This window comes from Eulemur rufifrons, chromosome 4 (genome assembly GCF_041146395.1).
Source record: "Eulemur rufifrons isolate Redbay chromosome 4, OSU_ERuf_1, whole genome shotgun sequence".
Classification (NCBI taxonomy): domain Eukaryota; kingdom Metazoa; phylum Chordata; class Mammalia; order Primates; family Lemuridae; genus Eulemur; species Eulemur rufifrons.
Window position 1 is genome coordinate 69,155,073 of NC_090986.1, and position 23,851 is coordinate 69,178,923.

The 23,851-nt window shown below is 38.2% G+C and overlaps 1 protein-coding gene across 1 annotated transcript in view; it reads right to left on the reverse strand.

Annotated features, from left to right (window-relative positions):
- Positions 1 to 3,660: 3,660 nt before the first annotated feature.
- The window catches only part of FREM2 (FRAS1 related extracellular matrix 2), a 144,147-nt gene continuing 123,956 nt past the window's right edge, over positions 3,661 to 23,851 (reverse strand). The window contains exons 16-24 of the mRNA XM_069467310.1: positions 21,689 to 22,020; positions 11,619 to 11,811; positions 9,992 to 10,096; positions 8,326 to 8,453; positions 8,091 to 8,225; positions 6,844 to 6,970; positions 5,804 to 5,991; positions 5,448 to 5,594; positions 3,661 to 4,167 (exon numbers count right to left, since the gene is read on the reverse strand). Of these exons, the coding sequence (XP_069323411.1) occupies positions 3,661 to 4,167; positions 5,448 to 5,594; positions 5,804 to 5,991; positions 6,844 to 6,970; positions 8,091 to 8,225; positions 8,326 to 8,453; positions 9,992 to 10,096; positions 11,619 to 11,811; positions 21,689 to 22,020 (1,862 nt within the window). The remainder of the gene's footprint in view (positions 4,168 to 5,447; positions 5,595 to 5,803; positions 5,992 to 6,843; positions 6,971 to 8,090; positions 8,226 to 8,325; positions 8,454 to 9,991; positions 10,097 to 11,618; positions 11,812 to 21,688; positions 22,021 to 23,851) is intronic.

A 23,851-nucleotide genomic window follows, 5' to 3' on the forward strand; every position in this document is an offset into this window, starting at 1 on the left:
TTTCTATTTCCTATTAAAGGACTGAATCGGTTTCCAAGTTAATATTAAATAAGTATTTTCAAAATAAGAGCAGAAATATTTCCAACTTTGAAAATCTAAATGTCATTATATTTAGCTCTATTGTTGGCACTTTATTAGTTCTCAACCTGGGAATATTTGAACTCTTAGCATTGACATGTATAAGGAAAGGTTTTCTGTAGTGTTTACACAGGTCCATTTCCATTTTTAATGTTGACCTCGGAGTTGGTACCCTGGAAAAGAACTGGAGGTAAGATGACTTGATAATGAAGCTCTTTTGCTGCTGATAGATCTAAATCCCTTCATATTGAGCAGCAGGGTTCTAGCTGACCTTCACTCATATTGTTCAAACATTGCGGATGCTTGTGAGTGGGCGGACTTTGGAGGTGCTGATGATGCTGAAGGACCAGGAGGAGGGTTTATGTGCTATACCCCACTCTTGGAATAAAGTGGGCCTATCTTCCACCGCAAGGAAAAGAACCTGCAGTGCCACCCACAGCGCTACAACGTACTTCCTCTGTGTAGGTTTGCGAAGATCAGTTCCATTAAATCACTGCCTTGAACTATTTTGTATTAGATTTGTATGCTCTACAACAGGTTGGGTTATTTTTGATGAAAAAGAGTGGACTGTACTGTTGGACTCTAAATTGTGGTTCACAGATATAACTGGTGTGTTCTTGGTCCAGGAGAGAACCTAATGGAAACCCTGACACTGCAGTCCAGATAAAGAGCCACATTCAATCATAACCTGCCTGAGGACAGGGAGAGTAGCTAGTCTTAGGTGAGCAGTCAGTAAACAGTAACTGAGGGAGTAAATGAGAATAAATAAGACCATCATTAAAACATACTTACTTATTTTAATGTTTCATGGTTCATACGCCTAGGAGAGCCTTAGGTGGTAACATTTATTTTTGGTTTTATTATGTAATATCAATAAAACCTTGACTGGGGTCAGAGCTACTGAGTATCTAAGGAGCTATTATTACGTATATCCTATTCTGTATGGGAATTTATTGTATGTATGCCGAAAATACCAGAATAGTTTTCCAAAAACAAAAAAATTGACAATAAGGGTTTGTTTTATTTAACAAAAAAATTTTTGCCTGATTTTTCCCACTATGGGTTTTTTAAAAATATTAATGTGTATTAAATTACATATTTAGTAAACAGGTAGTAGGAAAATGATGCAAAGATCTAAGTACTTTCTACTTAAGAAAGCGGTATGTGCCTATTTCCCACAGAGAGGTCTTTTTTGAAGGGGATGAAGAGAGGGAAGGAGATAGAGAGAGGATAGAAAGAGAGGAGATGGGAAGAGAAGGAGAAATTTCTCTTTGTGAAGAAATAACAGACATTTTGTATTTTATAAGCTCTCCAATTTATATACAGTAGCCTCATTAGAACACCCACTGTAGAGTGAAATTTGGTGTAAAACTAGCCTGGCCCAAAGGCTCAAAGCAGACGTGTGGTAATAAACTCCACTGACGACTCCATTCACCGACAGAGACCCCCCACATTGCGTGACAGTCAAACTGTGCAGCTTGTAATTGCTAAAATATCAGAGAGTCGACTGAGAATACTTTCTCTAGCAGTCTACATAAATTGAACCCAATGCTAAATGCTAAAAAGTCCGCACACTATTTGAAGCTGCTTAAGTCATGTTCATTTCCATACAAAGTATGAGGTAGCCAAAGAAATAGCGAAGCATCTACCAGAAGGTAAAGCAAAAGAAAGGGAGATGCTTAAGAAAGTATCGCTATTTTGATAGGTGACTTCCTGGGCCATGGAGCACTTTCTATTTATGTAAGTCCTTGGGAGGGACCTTTGAGGCATGGGTGATATCTGTAAATTTCCCAGTGGAAAGATGCTACAGTCTACTCCATTTTTAAAAAGACTTTGAATGTGTAGTGCAGAGCTGCCTAAAAGAAGAGAGGCAAGTATTACACTTTTACCTCTCTCCCAGCACCAGCGTAGCTTTCTTATCTCAATCAAGAGACGGTTGGTACTGACAGACACTAGATTAAGATGTACACGTAGGACCTGAGAAGTTTGCCCTCGGAAATTCTCCCTTCTACCAGGATGTCCAGAGGGACCAGGTCATGGCTGGACATGAAACAGGATGCCAGGAAGCACCTGAGGGTTAATCTTTAGGCATCATTCTTTTCCTCCTGACCTTATTTTTGTATGAAATATGTTTACTAGCTCTTGGGAGGCTGGTCAATAAAATACCGAAGTTTTCCAAACAAAATTTCTGCCATCTGTCAAGGCATATTTCTGCAGAAAGGCAACAGGAGGCTTGCCACACAAGCCTCAAGTTCCTTGGCTTTGTGAGGTGGATGATGAGCGGGGCTACAAAATACAGGTTTGGAGACTGAGAGCGACCTCACTGTACTAGTTCGCTGACCCGGGGGATGCCAGAGTGATGCCTTCTTGAATCAAAGAAGATGATGAATGATGCTGGCCACCTTTTCCAGAATGACAATTGTAGAGATTCCCCTTGTTTAAACCAGATGCTGATTAGGTAGCTAATAAAATGGTCTATGACCGATTTAAGTTGTGAATGTTATTGTGTGGCTATGCTATTCTGAGGGCTAGCCTCATATGTTATCTGTAAAAATGTCCTTTTGCTCTATAAAGATGTATAAGAGGCACTCTGGTTATACACATTACAGTAATAAATATCACTTTCTCCCTTCACCATCTGTAATGATGTTTCTCGTTATCATCCATGGATTCAATACTGCAAACATCTAGGCTCAGCTCTAAGAGAACATTGTCTTGTAGTGACTCTAACTCTATGACACTTCTTTGTCAGCCGGACATCACCAACCCTCTCATTTCCCACAAATGTTGAGCACCAATAACGTATACTACCAAGCTTGAGCTCTACTATTACTCACTACATACCAAAACAGAGCAGTATCTCTTACCAATCTCTTACAGAATTAACATATTCTTTGGTTTAATTTAAAATTAAATAAGCAAATAAAACAAGGAGGGTCTGATGAGGATGAGAAGCAATTCACATCTGAGTGAATGAATTCCCTTCCCTCTGTCTTTCCTTCCACTTTCTCCGAAATAGCAGATAAGGTGATTTGTGGGTTGATCTACCCCTGGTCGTAATTCTATGCTGTCTTCACTTATTTGAAAACTTGTCATGATAAACAGTGTGTTCACCATTTTTCCACACTACCAATTAAAACCTTTCTAGTAATAATCTGTTATACAATGAATACCCAGCGTGGTAATTGCACCTTCAAAGTTCACACTAACATAGTAACAATAGACTCTTCTCCCACTTCTGAAAGAGTCTGTTAGCACCTTGCAATAGGTTCATCTCCACCGTGTAGAGAATACGTTTAAAACAAGAAGTACATTCCTCATTGTCCTTCTATGGCTTTGTATATGTGTGAATACGGTGTTGCTGCCTTCTGGGCATGAGGAAAGAGGTGGTCTTGATTTGTCCTTTGATGCATGAAAGAGTAGATAGAATTCAAATCAAAGTACCTTAGAGTACAGTCATGTCTTCTGAGCAGCTTCATCATGGAAGTCCCCAATTCTCTGCAGCTTATCAGAAGTATCTGAGGTTCTATTGTGGTCTTTTCTGAGGCACTTGAGGAAAAGGTTGAATGCCACCTGCAGTCATCAGACCTCTGAGCTGTCATTGTGGTGGCTCTGCGGGGGCATCATGGGCTGGCCGCTGCCAGAGCCCTTCGGGGCATCCTTCCTCCTGCCACTAGCCTTGCTCTTGCACATCATCACGGCAACGCCCGTGAGGCAGATGCTGAGTAATCCCACCGCGATGCCTCCCACGACGGTGACCAGGCTGAACTCAGAGCTGGGACTGTCTAGCTCTCGGGGGAGGACGCCATCAGGAGGGACTCTCCCCTGGGGGATCTGCCTCTTGCTGGTGCAGTCCAGGGCAATGTGCTGGATGTTGGTTCCTCGGTTGTTTTCAGCACCGATGTCCCACGCCAGCGGGGGCGTGCTCCTGATCTCCCTCCTCTTCCGGCTCTTGGGGGCGGCTTGGGGCTTGCCCTGACTCACCAGAGAGTGGTACTCCACACTTCTTTTGCCAATACCTCGATTGGCGTTGTCTTTTGACTTTACTGTGTAGATCGTGTGTATATACCATTCTCGGCCCAGAGCAACCTGGAAAACACAGCTCCATTTGTTAGGGAATTAGATACTGTACCTCATTTATGACTATTTGCAAGAGAAATTAATGGCAGAGATAGTAATAAATGATAATTTAATTTAGTCTACAGAATTAATTTACTTACTATGTTTGATTGGGTAGAATGTTCAAGGCTTTGTGTAAAGCACTCTATGATACATCCTATGTAACACTTAAGGGAGCACGTACTTGGTAAATATCTGGTACTTGTAGTCATAGAAGGTGAGAGCTATAAAGAACTTTAAATATTACACGGTCTAGTTTATTCATTTAAAAATGAATAAATATGAATACAGAGAAGTTAAGTGACTTTTTCAATGTTTCTCAACTTGTTAGTGGCAGAGGCAGGACTGTAGCCCAAACCTTCTGAACCTCAGAACTCTTTGTCAGTGTGTCTTGATGCTTATTTATGTATAAGACCATAGGGAGAAAAACGAGTTTTCAGGCTTTTTCAGGGCCTGTTTCTGATTTTCTGATGATTCTTTGAAGTGTTCAGATAGGCCATATGCTTTGTTAATGTTAAAAATAAAAACAAAAAATACCATACTTTAACTTCTTGTTTAAAAAGATTCAAAATAACAAATATGCCTTCTTAAGATTCCTCCCGTAGACCGAATAAGAATAACATATTTCTCTAGTCTATCTTGTCTGGATGATTCTTAATAAATATCCTAAGGGTGCACTTGCTCTCTCAAAGATTTACAATCTAAACACATCTCTAAATTTGTCACATTTGTCTGCTCAGGATTCTTGTGCCTGCTCTAGAGAGAAGGTCCCTCTCTACCTTCTATCTCTGAGTCAGAATTTTCTATCTGGTTTCTGAAATTTTCGAGAGTGGAGATTTTGTGTGCTGCACACAATTACTTTTCTGAGTCTAGCAGTTCACACAAGATCAGCCTAATTAAGATGTTGATGAAAAGTCAACAGGAAGTTAGTTTTGAATAAGAAAAGCAAATTACTCAACTGTCGGACTTAAATTTACATTCTGGGCTGAATAAAAGTCTCCGGTATACATAGTTTTAAACTAACATTAACATATTAATAAAAATAATACAAGCTAGAGTTTACAAAATATTTACTGTGCGCCCAGTATGGGCTGTGTGGTTTATATGCATTGTCTTATTCATTGTTCCCATTAACTCTATGCAATATTACTATTCCTGCCATTTAAACAAGAGGCATCTGAGGCAAAGAAATGTTCAATAACTTTCACGTGGTTACATGGCCATTGCAGGTGAGCTTGTTTTTGGCCTACCTGAAAGAGTGGTGTTGAGTCGACTTTAAATCCATCCGATCCAGGCTGATTCACTAAGAGAATGGCCTCAGGGTCATCCGCGGCCAGTTTGGCATTAAACAGGACATTCCCAAAGCTGGTGGCTTGTGTCTCTGGCTGGGCTTTGTCCTTTAAGCAATAAGGAAAATAATTGCTGCAGATAGTGCCAACTTTTGCAAGGACAGAATGTTTTCCTATTAGTTTTGTACAAGTACAAATTCCCGTAACAATGTTACCCTTTGTTTTAATTTAAAATGATGATAGTGTTTTAAAATACAAGACAAAAAGGCTGAACTTTGCAAATCTGTCTAGCTCATGGTTTGGGTCAAAGCTCTTACCACAATTTTAAATCGATACAAGAGTGAAGGAGAGTCCGCCAGGCAGCCGTACTCTGCATTCGCTGGACTGTACTTGGGGACGTAGCCGTCAGCGCCAGTGCACAGGAACACCTTCTCAATGCTGCAGTAAAACGAGTCCCCCAGATTCTGGACAGGATCCACCATAACGCGACCATAAATTATATCACCTGAGACAGAGATGTGGAACTGTCACTTCTGTTATGTAACAAGGTCTTTCAATGTGACCCTGCAAACAGTTCATGACAATAATGACACAGAGATTATTTCCTGGGCTCCCTAAATCTGCTGTTGAGTGTTGAAGGCCTTTTGGTGTTAGCTTCATGATCTGGTCCACTCCCAGGCCTCAGATAAGACCACCGTGCACACTAACCAACGTGACTGAAGGTCTATGGAGTCTCGGATGCTTCGCCACTAGTGGGAGTCATTTCAAGGTCTAGTCTACAATTTGACATTAATATATCCCACTGTGGTTAAAGTCCAGTTTACATAAGTAAATTAGTTGGTAAGATGTAAGCTAGTGCAATACAGAATAACACTAAGAAAGAAAACATCAATAAAAAGCGTAATTAGCTTTATTTTCTTTATGAAACACCCTGGGACTGCATCATTTCTTTTCGCAGCTGTTACTAAACCCCTACCATGTGTGCTAGGTATCTTGACAGGTGCTACGTATACACCATTGAACAAGACAGGCACAATCTTTGCCTGTGAGGCATTTACGATCTTATGTAACTGCAGCATTTGATTATATGCAAGCTGAAAAAACACTCAAGAAAAAAATCCAGACTTGTTCCAAAAGTCACTTAGGTAAAGGGGATAGAGGTTATCTTCCTCAGCGTATACAAAAAATCCAATTTCAATGACTTCCTACACCTCCCAATGTGGATAAAGACTCAGTTATATTCTGAAATTCATGGAAGAAGCTATAATTTCCGCCCCTGCAACCAGAATACCAATAAAGCAAAGCACAACAGATTCACATGACAAACAGAGCAGCCCTCTCATTTGTAAAGTGATACCTTCTGCAAAAGCAACATCACTCTCTTGCCCAAATCCCATGGATCCATCAGACAACCAGAGACTCTTCTTGGAGAGAAGGTACATTTGGGTGTTCAAGCTAAACTCAGCCGCCACTGGATCACTGACCTAAAATCAAGTGTAAAAGCCCTTTTATGTATTGTTGGGAGTTCTGATGGTGCACAAACAGTGTTCACAGATACACACATTCTCTGTATACTCACATGTAGACCAACTAAACCCTGCATTGCAATTTTGTCAACCAAGCTAACTTAGGGAATTGTAACATTGATTTTGTTCTTGTGAAGGCAAAACTGATGGAATTAAATTATTTTGCGAATGGGACTAAATAGCATTGCTTGAGGTCACTTCCCCTGGTTTATAGGGCTATGTAAGGATTTGTAAATATCACGGTAAGTGGAAGGCCAACATTTAGCATAAATTCTTGGGCAAAAGATGCCATTGCATTTCTTGTAATACACAATGGCAGGCCGGATGTGGTGGCTCATGCCTGTAATCCTAGCACTCTGGGAAGCCTAGGCGGGCAGTTGGTGGAGCTCAAGAGTTCGAGACCAGCCTGAGCAAGAGCAAGACCCTGTCTCTACTAAAGAAATAGAAATAAATTAGCTGGGCAACTAAAAAAAAAAAAAAAAATCTATAGGAAAAATTAGCTGGACATGTCGGCACATGCCTGTAGTCCCAGTTACTCAGGAGGCTGAGGCAGGAGGATCGCTTGAGCCCAGGAGTTTGAGGTTGCTGTGAGCTAGGCTGACACCATGGCACTCTCGCCCAGGCAACAGAGTGAGACTCTGTCTCAAAACAAAAAACAAAAACAAAAACAAACACACAATGGCAATTAGGTATTTTGAGGGGGTTTGAACTACAGGATTTCATTCTTCTGCTGTTAAGAACAAGACAAAGAAGTACGGAAGTCTGGGGAAAATTCTCAAATCTCTAAGGCAGCAAACTTCAGGAGGAGATAAGATAAGATCAGATGAGAAAAAAATAACCGTGGCATACACTTGAATTATAGATTTTATATCCTGGACTAACAGCAGATAAACGGCCATCCTTTCCTCCTTCTTTCCTTCCTCGTTTGTTTACTGTCTGACTTCCTTTTTTTCTCAGCATGCAATAAAGTCATCCATGTGTGAATACTTTCTTTTTTTTTTCTTACTAATAAAGTAAACCATGACTTTAACAAAGTGGGATTCTGCAAGTCACGAGATAATGATTCTAGGAGACACACCTGTTGGAATCGGATGTCCAGGTCAAAGGTGACAGGCTCTCTGGGGTTGCAGGTGACGGGCAGGCGGTACTCCTGGTGGGGTGGGGTGGTACATGGCAACAGTTTCACCGTATAGGTCCCCGAGTAGTCGCGTACCTTTGAGAGGAGAAGACATTTATACGTTTCATTTAAAAATCTGAGGCGTCATCAGAAGGCAGCAGAAAAGGAAAATTAAGCAAGGGTCTCAGTCACTTACTGCGAAGTCAGAGATGAAGCTCCACTGCTGTACCGGCTGGTTATAGGTCGGTTCACTCCTTATGAGGCGGAGGGAGAATGTCAGGCCCGGATGATTAGTTGACATGATCACTGAGCTTGTAAAGGAGGCTGGTGAGTGCCAACAATGATAATGGCATAGTGGTTAAATTAAAAGAGTACATAACAGGTTAGAGTTTTCAAAGGACCTTATCATACAGTATTTGCTTTTGTTCTTACACAGTCTTACACTGTCATCCTAGGTAGAGTGCAGTGGTGTCATCTTAGCTCACTGCAACCTCAAACTCCTGGGCTTAAGCGATCCTCCTGCCTCAGCCACCCAAAGTGCTAGGATTACAGGCGTGAGCCACGGTGCCTGGCCTTGCTTTTATTCTTATAATAAGCTTGCAAAGTAGGCATGGTTGGTATACTTATTCTTATTTTACAGATGAAGAAACTGGGCTGAGAGTGACTATGTGACTTTCTCAAGATCACAGGGCCAGGACATGTGACGTTTGATTCCTAATTCAGTGCTGTTTCTGCACTATAATTCTGTCAAAAGGTAATTGCACAGAAATGCTCAAATTGTTCAGGGCTACTTTCCAGAAGTCCAAGCAGGAAAAAAAAGGCTGATGTGAATGCATTTATTGTGCACCAAAGCTATGAGCTGAACTTAAAATAGTCTATTAGTATCCACACAGCTGGGCAAACCCAATTTATGAATGGAATCTAATTTTAATTAGATCGCCTGCAATTGTGGCTAAACAAAGCTTCAGTTTATTAGAAAGGTGGACATGTGGAAGGAAACTGTAAAGACCAGGAAATCCTCATTTTCCAGAACTGTCAATTACAATAAAGCAAAATGATTTTTTTTTTTAGTTCTTTATTTCTTGTAGTTCAGTCTCATAAAAATACAACGAAGCCTCTTTGTCTTCCTAAACACCAGCCCTCTTCTCTGCTTTGTTAGAGCTCATGCCCAGAAAAAGGAAGGATATAAACACGGTGAGTGAACTACTTTCCCTTTCCAATCTCAGCTGGCACTCTGGAAAAGCATGCAAACCAGCTGAGTAATTTGGAAAGTCAAATAAAAAATAAATTATTTCTAATGACCTTTATTAAAAAACAAAGTTTTTGACTGCACAGTCCATCAGTTGGTAAAACTGCATAGCCAATGCTTATTAACATAATTAGTAAACATGTCTGAGACTTAAGTACAAAAGTGGAGTACTGCTTCTGACTCTATTGGAAAGGGTTCTCACAATACCTCGGTAAAAGCTGTGAACAGAGAAGTGCTCGCTGAATGAATCACCTGAAATTCAATTTTTTTTTTTTTTTTTGTGCAATGGAAGCAAAGCAGAGAAAGGGATTGTTATTGCTGTGCTTTTTAATTAAAGGAAAACTCTACTTAAAATGAACTCAAGAGGGCTTCCTTTTAAATTTACTCTAGTTATTTTGCATTTTCTCTAAAATTCTGCATAATGATAATTTTGAGGATTATAAGATGAAGCAGAAAAATTATCAAGCTGTCGTGGAGATAATTACACAAATATAATCCATTTGAAATTAAGGGCTTCAAAGGTAACCAGGAAGCGTGCTGAAATGTGTGTGCATAAGGAAAAACTATATCCTTGTTGTGTACGGAGGGGCTGTTAATGGATAACGGGGCTTACCCGGATGTGACAGCACAAACAAGCCGTGGAACTGAGCCTTGGTCTTGAAGTGCACGGCCAGGCGCCCCTCCTCACCGATGCGCATGCTGGTTGGATAGAGGGAACCTACAGTGGGGAGAGCACCCAGAGGGGAAATGTGAGTGTCCAGAGACCCCTAAGGTACAGATTCCTTCCAAAAGTGAATGCGGATCTATCTTGTCTCTAAGCATTCTAGGCAAAGGGTATTATCAGAAGAATTCTGAATACTAAGAGAGGCAGAAGTATTTTCATTTTCTCTTGTAAAGAGAAAAGGTGTCTAAAAGGGAGGCAAAATGAATTAGGTAGACTGAGTGAGGTCACTACGAAATACACAGATTGATTGCAATAGACTAGGTCTATTTTCCCCCCTGCAAAACTTCAGTTTACAAAAAAAAAGCTGTAAATTGAGAGACATGACAAACAAACTTGTCAAAATTATGGAGATTTGGACATGTAAGCAGAAATGGGTTTCAGTTCTTTAGAATTATTAATATTTTGAATTTTACAAACTTAAAGAAAACTCTGGAGCTTTCCCAAGAAACTCAAGTTTGACAAAATTTACTTTTAGAGATCAAGAGAAGATCAAGAGATCCTCAAGTAGAAGTTGCGAATCACAGAGAAGACCCTCATTAAGATTCACCTAAATATACATCTGCTAAGGCAAGACATGGAATCAAAACATTTGAAATAATATGGAATGATTATTCAAGGTGATCATGTTACCTGTCACATAGCTTTAAGGTAATTTTAATCTGTTTAAGACAGTAGATTTATATTTGAGATGCACTATCAACTTTATTTTCCTTCTGGCTAGTAAAATGTAATGTTGGCATGATGCTAGGACATTTATGGATCTGGAACAGTAATATATGTCTGAAAGGAAAAAGCACTAATTCTGTTAACGGATTAATTAGCTTTATGTTTGTGGATTTTGAGTTATGATTCTGACATGGAGATTGAAACAAAGTTTTGGAGATGTTCGTGGGCCCAAAAGTTAGTGGCAATCACAACCAGTGTTTCAAGACATTCAGCTAAAGTATCCCAGAATAATAGTATTTTAAAACAGAAAGAGCTATTAGAAGTTTTGTCTATCATTCAGAGGAAATTAAGTCCCCAAAAGATTAAACAATATGCTTGAGATCACACAGCTAGTTAGTTGTAGAGTCAGAACTGAAATTTAGGACATAATTATTTACACTAGACTTTAAAATATATCTTTCATTTTCAGAAAGAAAAATGTGACTTTTCCCCTTGGGTTCATTCCTTATTTTCATTTGGAACTTCTTCTATCCATTTTCTAGAACCCATGGAAATACATACATGTGTTATGTAACACATACATGATTAATCACCTAAGATAGACTACAAGAGTAAAATATCCTTGAAACGTAGAAAGTTATATTTAACAGTTACGTATTAGGCAAAATTTGAGGCACTATGATTTAGTTAAAATAAAGCTTTTCCATGACAAAGGTGAAATTATCTTATTACTGGATAGAAAAAGAAAATACATTGAAAGTTGTTTCAATTATTTTTAGCTACAGTAAAAAATCCTCTGATGTAATTTAAGCAGGTAAGAAAATGGGTTTTCTAAGTCTTATTAACCCACCTTGGAGTTCTGCTTCCGGGGGGCTGCCAATCCCATCGTTCCACAAGATGGCAGTGTCATACACAAAAGTTAGACGAAGCTCCGATTTCAAGTCAAAATGCTGCCAGCCTCCTACCCCCACGGGGGAATGGAACACGTAGGAAACATACAGAGGGACTCGAAGGGTCACATAGGATTGCACTAGGTTCAGGACCTAAAACAATAAAATTGTATCTGTCAACACCATCCAATGTTAACTAAACGAGCCTGATTTTGTACAAGCCATTTTCTGCTTTCACTTAATCACTGAGGAAAGAAAATGATAGCATGTTATAATACTTTTTCCCCCTCACTTAATTTTGGATCAATTAAATAGCTACTACCTACCTCCATTTAAAACAAAGAGTATGTATCAGAAATCCTTCAGATAAACTGCATTATTTTGAGCATACTATACTTATACAGTCCTTTTAATTTTATAGCAGTTTTATTAAGATATAGTTCACAGACATATAATTCACCTATTTAAAGTGAACAATTCATCAATGGTTTTTTGTGTATTCAAGGAGTTGTGTAACCATCACCATAATCAATTTTAGAGCATTTTTATCACCTCTAAAAGGAACCCGGTAACGATTAGCAGTCACCTATTCCCTCCTCCCCTGGCAACCACTGTGTCACTAGGTATTTGTCTATTCTGGACATTTCACATAAATGGAACCATATATGTGGTCTTTTGTGATGGACTTCTTTGACTTAGCATAATGTTTTCAAGGTGTATCACTGATGTGGAATGTCTCCATACTTCCTTCCCTATTATTACTGAATAACAGCCCATTGTATTCGTGCATTACATTTTACTTATCTATTCATCAGTTGATGGTCATTTGGGTTGTTTCTAGTTCTTTTCTATTACGAAAAATACTGCTATGAGCTACTTTTTCATTACATACAGGAAGATAAAGCAGGAAAGATCTGGGAGCAAATATGCTTAGTCACGACATGTAACATTTACAATGTCTCAAGAATCATTAGTTGAAATGAAGTGTCTTACTCTGAATTTTATACTTTTCTCCCTCAGATTTTTAGCAGATGGGTTGGGGGTAGTGGAGGGTAAACTATCTATTGAGCACCTACTATGTTTCAGACATTATCCTAGTTTCCCCAAAGTGCTATTTATTCTAATATTTTCACTCTCCCCGCATAATTATATTTATATAATATCTATGTGTGGATAGTTGGATGGATGGAGAAATGGATGATGGATAGAAAGAGAAAGAGGTAGGATATTTAAGCCTCAAAGAAATAAAACAAATTTCCCACAGAATTCTTGAAACCTCCTGAGTGACCCTGCCAAGATTAGAACCTAGCTTTCGACCCATGTTTTTTCTACTCTATCACACGTCATCATATTCCAAACAAAGCTGAGGGTGACCCCAAGATCATCCCACAAAGGTTATCATATTTAATTCTCAAAATAGCTCTGCAGAATAGTAGGGTGTATATAGCCAGCTTCTTCTACTAAGAGGAAAGAAAGGACTTAGGTCAGATCACATTCCTTAGAAGTTCAAGTCAGGCTGTCTGATAACGGTCTAGTTCTTTCTTCCACACTGAGCTGACAACAGGAATCACATACATGAGTCAGCAAATAATTTAAATCATGAGAACCACAATTTATAACATTATCATAGAGTTAAAATTAAACTCCTCAAGGTCACAAAAATGAAACCTCAATCCCTAATAAAATACATAAAAAGAGAATCATTCATGTAGTAGCTAGCACTTCCCATTACCTGCTAACCTGGCCAGCAGGCGAGGTATCTAGCAATAAAAGTCCTTTGAGATAGTATTTTCTAAGGGTGGCTATTATTACTGTCATTGAGCAATTGATTTTGAAGTTCAGTGTTAACACTTTCCGGAGGGTGATTAAGTCAATCCACATGCACTGGTAATTAAAATTAATATTTTAATAAACTGATTTTAATAAACCACGATTTTTTTAAAAAAATAGGCTCTAGGCATGGATTTTCAATTAAACTTTGTAGGTGCTAAGAATAATTGTTGCCAATATTATATTCTATACATCACATGTTATTGAGTGTGCTATTTTGGAGTGAATTACTAATATTCAGTTCCTATGAATAAATTACTTGGAGTACAGCTCTCTGAATAATTCTTACTTGATTTCATTTGATTCTTGTGGGAAACTAGAGTTTGATCATTTCTGGACACAGAATTTGCACCTTATTGCATTTTCTTATTACCTATGGCCAGATCTTCTTTCTCTGTACTTAGAATCTCTACCTAGAGGAACTGGAGCCTACATGAGAATCACCTCGACCATCCAGATAACCTCGCTGTTTATTTCTTCAAACTTGGAGAACACAATGCAACCAATCTAACTTTCACACGCCATCTTAAAAAGCACTTAGTTTTCTTTCAGCCTGTACCACAAGACTTTTTAAAGGCATTTGTTCATGCGAAAAGAAATGTATATGAAGTCTTAAAGAAACTGAGACACAATGAGTGATTTTATGTTCTTACTGATGTTCGAAGTTTCTTCAACAAAGGTAAACAACACTTTAAATTCCATATTTAAAAGTAAAGTGTAAAATGTAAATGACCAGGAAAAGGGAACCAACTGTCAAATTTATGCTATTAATACTACTGCTAAATGGCAAGTATATATTTGGGGAGGGTATCGTCTGCTTTAGGGACATAGAAAGGCCTCTAATCCGTGTGTGAGATAGGCAGGAAGGGGAAGAATAGAAAGAAAGAAGAGTAGCCCAAAAGAAAAATTATAATATTGTTTATGGTGGAAATTAGTATTGAGGGAAATTGCAGTAGATTTAATTCTTCACTTCTTTTGGCCATATAGTTGTAGCTATCCAATTTACATGTTATCTTCATGATGTTTTTAAAATTCCTATAGAAGTAGGCAGTATATATACATACACAGTAGTGAAAACTAATCTAGGTTTTTCTTGTTCCTTTGCAACCTTCGTCGCTTGGGCAAGGGTATATTTTACATTTGGAGAACTTAAGCCATGGAGAATGTAACTGGCTTGCCCAAGATTATTTAGTGAATCAGGACCAACGCCCAAGTATCTACACCAGCACCATTCAGTAAAAATGTAATGTGAGTCCACATAGGTCATTTTGAATTTTCTCACAGCCACATTTTAAAAAGTAAAAAGAAACACGTGAAATCAATCTGAATAATATGGTTTACTTAGCCCAATATATATTAATATACAATCAGTATAAAATAGTTTTTGATAAGATATTATACCTTCTTTTTTTGTACTAAATCTCTAAATTCTGGTATGTATTGTAATGTACAACACGTATCAATTCTTTCTAGTCCCAGTTTGAGGACTCAATAGCCACACATGGCTGCTGGCTGGACTCTCCTACCCAAGGTCTTTCAAGTAGATTACATATATTGAAAAAAATAATCAAATAAAAATATTTTACCATCACGCATAGACCCCACTTTCATGTGGGATATGTGGTTTGTGTTTACTTCAAAGATTAAAAACTGGGCCAGAGCTCTTGGAATTTTATGTGAGGGCCACCCCTGGGTAGGGATTTCCCACTGGTTGAAATGTCTTTCTGTTGCTGCTTTGGCTGCCAGACACATGCCTGTAACATCAAGATGGTGGTGTTTGTGAACAGGTAAGGAAGGCTCATCGATCTCAATAGCTTGAAGTCTCAGTAGAGTGTGTTCTTAGCTACTCAGGTGAGGTCATTGTTTTAACAAGTTAGAATTTTAGCCAAATTCTCTGAGTAACAGCAGATTACACATCCAGGGACACTTGGGGGAAAGAGACCTTCTCTTTTGTCCAATTACAAACCTTTCTGAAGGTCTGTAGTATCACAGAGGCAGGAGCAGACTCTGGGATGAGGGCTAATACTGGTCCCCCAATTCTTTAGAATTAAGGACAAATCTAGGGGATGGGATAAGGCAGGATGAGAATAATCTAAATGACCAACAATAGAAGGATGGTTAAATAAATTATGATGGCACACTCACAGGGTGAAATATCACGCAGCCATCAAAAGACATGTATCTGAAGACTATTCCTTGTCGGGGGAAATGCTTACATGTTAAGTAAAAACAGTATATCAAATGCTATAAATAACATTATGCTGCTGCTTTAAAAATGTATATGTATATTGAAAAGAGATTAGAAAATATGTCTATATACAGCGATAGTGTGATAATGGATGAGATGTTTTTTCTTTTTCTATGCTTCTTTAGTTCCCTCGATTTCCATGGTGATTTCATTCCTTTCATTACAAAAATACAGTATTAAACAATTAACTGGTAAATTTGACAAAATAGAAGCAACAACACTTCATGAAAATTCTACATTTTGGATTTCTCCTGCTATTAATATTTCTTGACAAATGATTTAGAGTGGCTTACATATACAAGAGAATCAGTGTACTAAGTGTAAGAGAATCATATGGAAAAAGATGACTCCTAAAGTACATTCTAGACTCAAAGTTCCATATTTCTAAATCAAACACACAGTAAAAAGGGAGCAATTTTTTTCCTCAAACAAAGCAAGTAAGAAAAAACACTTGTTTACTTTTCCAAAATCGTACTATGTCTTCCAAGTACATTACAATTTCATGTTTTAAGTGCGAACTGTCATTTGGGTTGCATTTCTGCAGCTTATTTATGCACACTGCACCACACTATCAGTTGCTGTTTGCCAAACAAGCTGAGAGAGTTGAGATTCTGACCTTGCAATCCAGCTAGCCAAGCCGATAAAAGGTAAAACGAACTACAGTGTTTTATTTTCTAAAGAAATTGTTTTCAAGACAAAAATCACCAAAATATTCAATAGTTTTCAAAACTTAGTTTTGGGATCAAGAGCGTCTTTCATTGTATACTCAAACAATTTTAAATTTTATTTATAAAACATATGTTGCACATAAAGGGGGAGTAGAATCACTTATTCAATCTACCTCTATTTTTCTTTTCCTGCTATTTATATTCTTTTATATTTTAGAACCTAATTATTGAAAACAATTTTAGAGTCAAATATCATTAGAGAAATTCCAAATTTCCTTTTCTTGGCATGTAACATTTTTCATTTTTATAAAAGTGATTAGGTGACTCTTCCAACTCTATTTTGTTGACATGTAAGCTTCCTATCTGGTGTCCTCACCAGGTACCTGATAAGCTCCCTGGCACAGAGTAGGTGTTCATTAAATATTTCTTTAATGGATAAATGTACAAATGAATAAGATGTCAGAGCAGATATAGTTTTAACATCAGCTGAAGCTAGGTATAGTCAAACGCATAAAACTTAATCAAACTTCATCGCTGTTAACACATAACTATTCTGGGTTTTTGAGGTGATTACCTTGGAAACTCTTTCTTGTAAGTTAAATAATTTGAATTGGGAAGTTGGGGCAGGCAGAAAACCCTTTCAGTGTGTGTTAGAAACAGGTTTTCAATCACAAAGAAAAATGCAGGAACTTGGCAATATTTCGTGGTGGTAGCTTTAGCTACTAAGAACACATAAAGAAGGAAAAAATCAATTCTCCATCATTTTGTTCCTGGCAGAAGCAATTACCAGTTAATAAAATGTGTTTGCACAGTGATTACCTTGATTTAAGATGCCAAGTCTGGGAAAGGACGTGAAGAGGGAAAGTAATGTCTGCCAGGAGCCCGGCCAGGGCTCTGTGGGCTGTGGAGGACAAACAGACCTGGAACAGACCTGGCTTCCCACAGGTGCTGTTCACAGGGGTGGCCGATAAAACCAAGAAGCCTCTTTGAAGTACATGTAGCCCATGCTGCCCATGCTAATGGGTCACTTTTATTTTTGCCGGCTTCCCCATTCTAAATGCATAAATGGAAAAGCGTGTAAGACTCTCATGACATTCTAAAGCAGAATCTATTTCCCAAGCATTTAGTTTGCTTTCCTTCAGGTGCCATCTCATAAAATATGGTTGCATTCAAAATTGCTCTGCCCGTAATCAGATGAATCTGTAGACTAGTGTTGTTAGAAGGTGGATTTGCATTGTTTTACCAGCAGTGGGTGTGGATGTAATCTGGCACATATTTTCACGATTGCTGTTGGACAGCATTCTTGTACCAAGAACAAAGAAAAGAGTTCATCTGGCTTTCTTGCAATGGCATCTGTGACCATATCCATTCCTCATATTCACCCACTCAATTTAATGCCCAGATAAGCATTATGATGTGTTAAGAGGATGGGCTTACAAGTTATTTGAATTCTCTTTGCTTCAGCTTTCTAATCTGTAAAAAGGGAACAAAGATAGTACTTATCTCACAGGCTTGTGGTGAGGATAGAATGAGCGGAAATATATACAGTGTTTAGAAGCATGGTAGGCACATAGTAAACACTCAACGTTAGCTATTACTATTATTATTACCATTACTGTTATTTTTAGTACTATTAGACATTTTTCTTCTTCTCTAGAGCCCAAAACTAATAGAATAAAATATTTCAGAGGGTTAACTTTCTTCTACTTTACATTTTCTTCTCCTTCATCTATATTTAAATAACGTGCGTGTGTGTTGGGGGAGGATATAGGAGAATATCAATAGCTAGGGGAGAAGTAAAGGTATAAAACCAAGGATTAAAGTAGGGGAAACAGAATGGCTATCTGTGATGGTTAATTTAGATTGTCGACTTGAATAGATTAAGGAATCCACAGATAATCCCCAGATAATTGGTAAAGCATTATTTCTGGGTGTATCTGTGGGGATGTTTCCAGAAGAGATCAATGTTTAGAATTAGTGGACTGAGCAAGGAAGATCTGTCCTCACCCAATGTGGGTGGGCACCATACAACTGGCTGAGGACTGGACAGAAAAAAAGACAGATTAAAAAAAAAAAGAAAAAGAATTTTCCCTCTGTCTTTTGTTTTGAGACAAGGTTTTGCTCTGCCGCCTGGGCTAGAGTTCAGTGGTGTCATCACAGCTCACTGCAACCTCAAACTCCTCAAGGGATGCTTCCACCTTAGCCTCCTGAGTAGCTGGGACTACAGGTGCACACCACCATGACCAGCTGATTTTTCTGGTTTTTTTTTTTTGCAGAGACAGAGTCTCGCTATGCTGCTGAGGCTGGTCTTGAACTCGTGGCCTCAAGCGATCCTCCCACCTCGGCCTCCCAAAGTGCTAGGATTACAGGCCTGAGCCATTGTGCCTGGCCTCTCTCTCTTTCTTTGGAAGCTGGGGAAAACTTCTTTTCCTGCCCCTGGACATCAGAACTCCAGGTTCTCTGGCTTTTGGACTTTGGGACTTGCAGCAGCAGCCACCCAAGCTTCTTAGGCCTTTGGCTTCTGATTGAGCATTAAACCATGAGCTTCCTCGGTTTTCAGGCCTTTGGACTTGGACTGAGCCACACTACTGACTTCTCTGGTCCTCCAGCTTGCAGACGGCCTATCATGGGACTGCTCAGCCTCCAGAATCTTGTGAGTGGACTCCTGTAATAAATCCCATATATCTGTGTGTCTATTCTATTGGTTCTGTCTCTCTGGAGAGACATCTCTAAGCTTCACTCTAAGAGAATAAGCAATATGTTTTATTAGATCATATTACCATTTAGTTTACACTGAAGATTTTAGAATTTTATAACAAGGTCCTGAAATCTCAATGATTTATACTGAATCCAGTCATCTCTATGATGTTGATCATCATGGCTATGCTATTAAACTTATTTTCTAAAATGCAAAAGCAGGAAAATCTTTTCAGAAGGAATTCCTACAAGTTGGCCATCTTACTTAAGAAGGTAACGTGAATTGTTTTTGCATTTTTTAGTAGTTTCATTTATATTGTCTGCCAAACTAAATGGATGATGTTAAGCCAGGCATGGGGGCAATTGTTAAAACAAGGATCAATGTTTTCTAATAAAGTTTAGCATAAAGAAAAAAAGTAACACAACCTAGTTAAGAATTGGATGGTGCAATCATTCTTATACTGCACTCTCTCCTAGTATTATGTAACGTAAGCCTTTCTGGCAGGTGAAACTTAATTGAAAACCTGGAGTTGCTGGTTTCACCTAATGGGGTAGTACTGCTGGAAGCTCAACAGAAGCAGGGCAATGACTTTTCTAGTTAGCAGAAGTAAAGGGAAGGAAAAAAAATACCTAACTCAAAGAATTCAATAGAGAAACTGAAATTTAAAAATCTATCAAAATATATCTACTTCAGCTGAGCATTTTATAATAAGATTTGGTCTGAGAAATGAACACATTAGAGGGCAGGCTTTGCATCCAAAATGCCCCTGATACACTGGAGAAGTGGACAGGTCCAATAGCATAAAGCCTAAGCAGGACAAGTGCAGTTCTTTTACTAGAAAAGTCTACCTGGGTAGCATGTATTAAATATGGAGAAGTGCTACCATTCTATGGAGAAGATAAAAAACATTCTTCAGGGTAAATACAGACCATGAACACAGAGAAGCTCTATAGCATGAAGAAGTGATTTTAACAAGGAAGAATGAGAACTATAATGTAAACTTATAACTATATCCAGTTTTGCTTATGCCAATAGATCCTATGACTTAAGCAAGAATCTGAGAGAAGAGCAACTGGAAGAGAAATATAAATGATTTAGCAGTGGATTGAAAACAACTTCATGAAAAAGAGCTAAAGGAACTAGAGATATTTGATCTGTAAAGGAAAAGGCTGAGGTAGATTTGTTAATATGAACCTTTATTTTTATTCTGGGGATAAGATCTTTTTTTTTTTTTTTTTTTAACGTTTCTTTCAGGTGGCAAAAACAGGTTGGGAAAGAGGGACCTGAGGAATTAGCACTACTAAGGTTTAAGTAACTTGCCCAAGGACACATGGCTAAAAGATATCAGAGCCAAGTCTGGGTGTGCATTTGCTTGAATCCAATACCTAGAACCTTTCCACCATTTCATGCTGCCTTTTGTTGGTGTTTTTATTTAGAATTTACTTGCAATCTCTGCAAGTTACTGAATATTGCTACTTTCAGGGGAGGTGGTTATGATGTGTCACTATCTTTGAGTCCAATTCGACATCAACACCAGCTGAACTTGTCAAGTTCTACGGCTTTGCTGTGGGGTTAAACTCATAGTAGTTATCTAGGTTTTTCTTACTGCTACTTGTTTTATATTTTAATCCTTTAATATGTTTTATGTTATAATATCTTATGTATATAGCAATATAGACAGAAAACATAGTCTCACTTTAGCTAAATCTTGAAGGGCATGATACAGTCTGCATCCCATACAACACTTCAATGCATAAGCCTACTTATATAGTTCCTCATTTTGTCCAGGTAAGACAGAGCATGCTTTTAGTTCATTATAATTTTAAATAACATCCTATATATTTTAGATTCTCTATTATAATCCCAGTGGAGGCCTTGCTTCCTTCTCATTTTAACAACTCTGTTGCTGATGATTGTGGGATGCAGATTTTTGTGTGTGTATTTTATGTGTAAATGTCTGTGGAGTATGAAGAAAAATCAGTAATTGTAGAGTAAAAGTAACAATAGGCTTTTGATGAAAATACTTTTGACTATGTTAGTGATAGAGAAATGAAAGAAGGAGGGAGGAAAAGAGGAGAAAATGAGAAAGAAAAAGGAAGAGACCAAAACAAAAGGACAGAAGGAGAGAAAGATAGACAGTGGTTGAAGAAGAAAGTTAATAAAGATGGAGAAAAACTAGATTCACCCCCAGGATTGTTAAGTCCTCACTTTAGTTGGTTCCTGATACAGTATCACAGTCATTTATGCATAGACACGAGAAATGATGATGTGTCCTTTGAAGAGAAATCAGAGTATTAGGATGTTTATAATATCAAAATAGATTTGGAGCATAAGGTAATAATTATACAGGGTCTTTTAGAAACAAAGATAATGTTTCTAACACATCATCAAAAAATACATATATTTCGGCCCACTGTTCCAGAAATAGACACGGATTTTCACACCATCCATGCCAGTTGTCTGGTCTCTGTAGTTGATGACCTACCTAAGATGCAAGATTAAAGTTGGGATTTAGAACAAATCTGTGTGACAGAACAAACAACTGGTTCATCTAGTGACCAAAGCTCAAATGTTAAAAGCCTGTACCTGTCCATCTGTCCCAATGGTGCCTCCACAGTCAGTGAGGAGTTCTGACATGTCATAGTAGCTGACAAACTCCCATAAACAGGCCTCCAGGTTCAGGTTTCGGTAGAAGCGTAAGGTACTAGAACCTCTGATAGATGAGCTGTACTGGTAAGGATATGTCTCTCCAATGATTTCTGGATTTTTTGTAGCATCAGTCAGGAAACCATGGTGGGTCTTCACTTCAGTGTAATCCAAGAGGTTGGAGCACTTGTGGTTTCCAACTCTTGTGCCGTCAGGGCTCAGGGTGAGCTCAAAGTTGGAAAGCTCTCTAGTGGAGATCACAGGGAGCATGCCTAAGAGAAATGAAAATGATTGTTAAAGTTCTTACAGGCAGCCAAGAATTCTCAACACTTTATAATTTCTTTATCTCTTGAAAAAACAAGTGTCATAAAATACTGCACAGCAGTGATTATGAAGTGGTATCCTAGGAATCTTGGAGTTCCCTAGGAATTTCTAAGGACATCCATGACATTAAAGCTATTTTCATAATAATGCTATGTTATTATTTGACTTTCCAACTGCACTCTCTCATGTACAGTAGAGTTTTTCAGAGACTACAAGATGTGATGGATTGCAAAAGATTTCATGCAGAAGCAGATATGAGAACCACCTGTCTCTTATTAAGCTAGACATTAAAGATAATGTCAAATATATTAATATATACAATGCCACTCTTATTATTTTTTGTTTTATAACCTATCGTTATTTTTCTTAAGAGATACTCTTCACGGTAACATGTAATGGATTTATTTTTATTTTTAAATGAATGAATATTTGACAGTTCTTCTGTTTTAGTTTTAAATCTAATAAACATTTATAGATATCACCCACAAAAACAAAATGTCTTTGAGATCTTCAAGAATATTTAAGATGTCTTGAGACCAAAAAAGAAAAAAAAATTTGAAAATTACCACTATACAGTATAGGCTAAGGATAGGTGAACTTCTTCTGTAAAGGGCCAAATAGTAAATATTTTAGGAGATCTGTGGGCCTTGAGGTCTCTGTTGAAACTTTTCAATGCTGCCATTGTGGAGCAAATGCCAACACTATGTAAAGGAATGAACATAACTGTGTGCACTAAAATTTTATTATGGGCAATGGATTTGAATTTCATATAATTATCATGTGTCATAGCCTTCTTGTTTTTTCCCCCAAATACTTAGAAACATAAAGACCATTCTTAGCTTGCAGGCCATATGAAAACAGGCAGCAGGCTGGATTTGGCCACAGGCCATAGTTTGCTGATCCCTGTCATAAGCAATGCAGCAAAAGGCTATGGAAGAGGTCTTCTCTCTGAGCCTTTCCCACCTCTGCCTCTCAGGTCTCCCAGAGCAAAACTCTGGCCCCACAAAAGAACTGGTCAGCCTCCACCATGCTTCTGGCAGAGCTGTGGCTATTCAATGTTTCAGAAAATGCAAAGTCAAGCCCTAAGAGTGGTATAAGGGACTGGCCACGCTTTCTATTAGGAAAAAACTGTTACAGGTTTGTTTTTCCCTAATGGGTCCCTTCTCAGCCCTTTGCAGCTCAAGTCACATCTCCACACAAGCCTAGAGATACGATGGTCATGGAAACCAACATCACACTGTAAAGTGAGGAGATGCAGATTCCTGTCCACCTACCCCCCCCCCCCCGAACCCAGGACGAATGTGGGGTTATCATAAGCAGATAAAGCAAGATGTCCTTGTTTTGAGGGAGGTAGATTCTACCTTGTAGTTCCTAGTGTTGCTTAATGTTCCTTCTCCCTTACCTACATAAATATAAGTAACATATCAAGTGATAAAGTTAATACTAACAATTTCCTTCAATTAGAAAGTAAACTGAGTGGAAAATATTTGAAATGCCTTCTGTACATGCGGAAATGTGTGGATAAAGTTATTGACTCATATGTTCTCGTCATAGCCCCCTATCCAGAGAAAATGAAGGCAAAATATAGTACTTGTTAGTTCCATTTTTTAAAATTTTATTTTAATGTCTAGAAAATATCTTAGCTTTACAGTAAATGTTGAGAGAGACTTACCAAACTCCAGCTATGAAATAGCAAATACCAATCAAAGGCAAGCACTGAGATACCAGAATGCTTTACCGGAACTCCAAGTTCACATGTGAAGATGCATTTGTACTCTT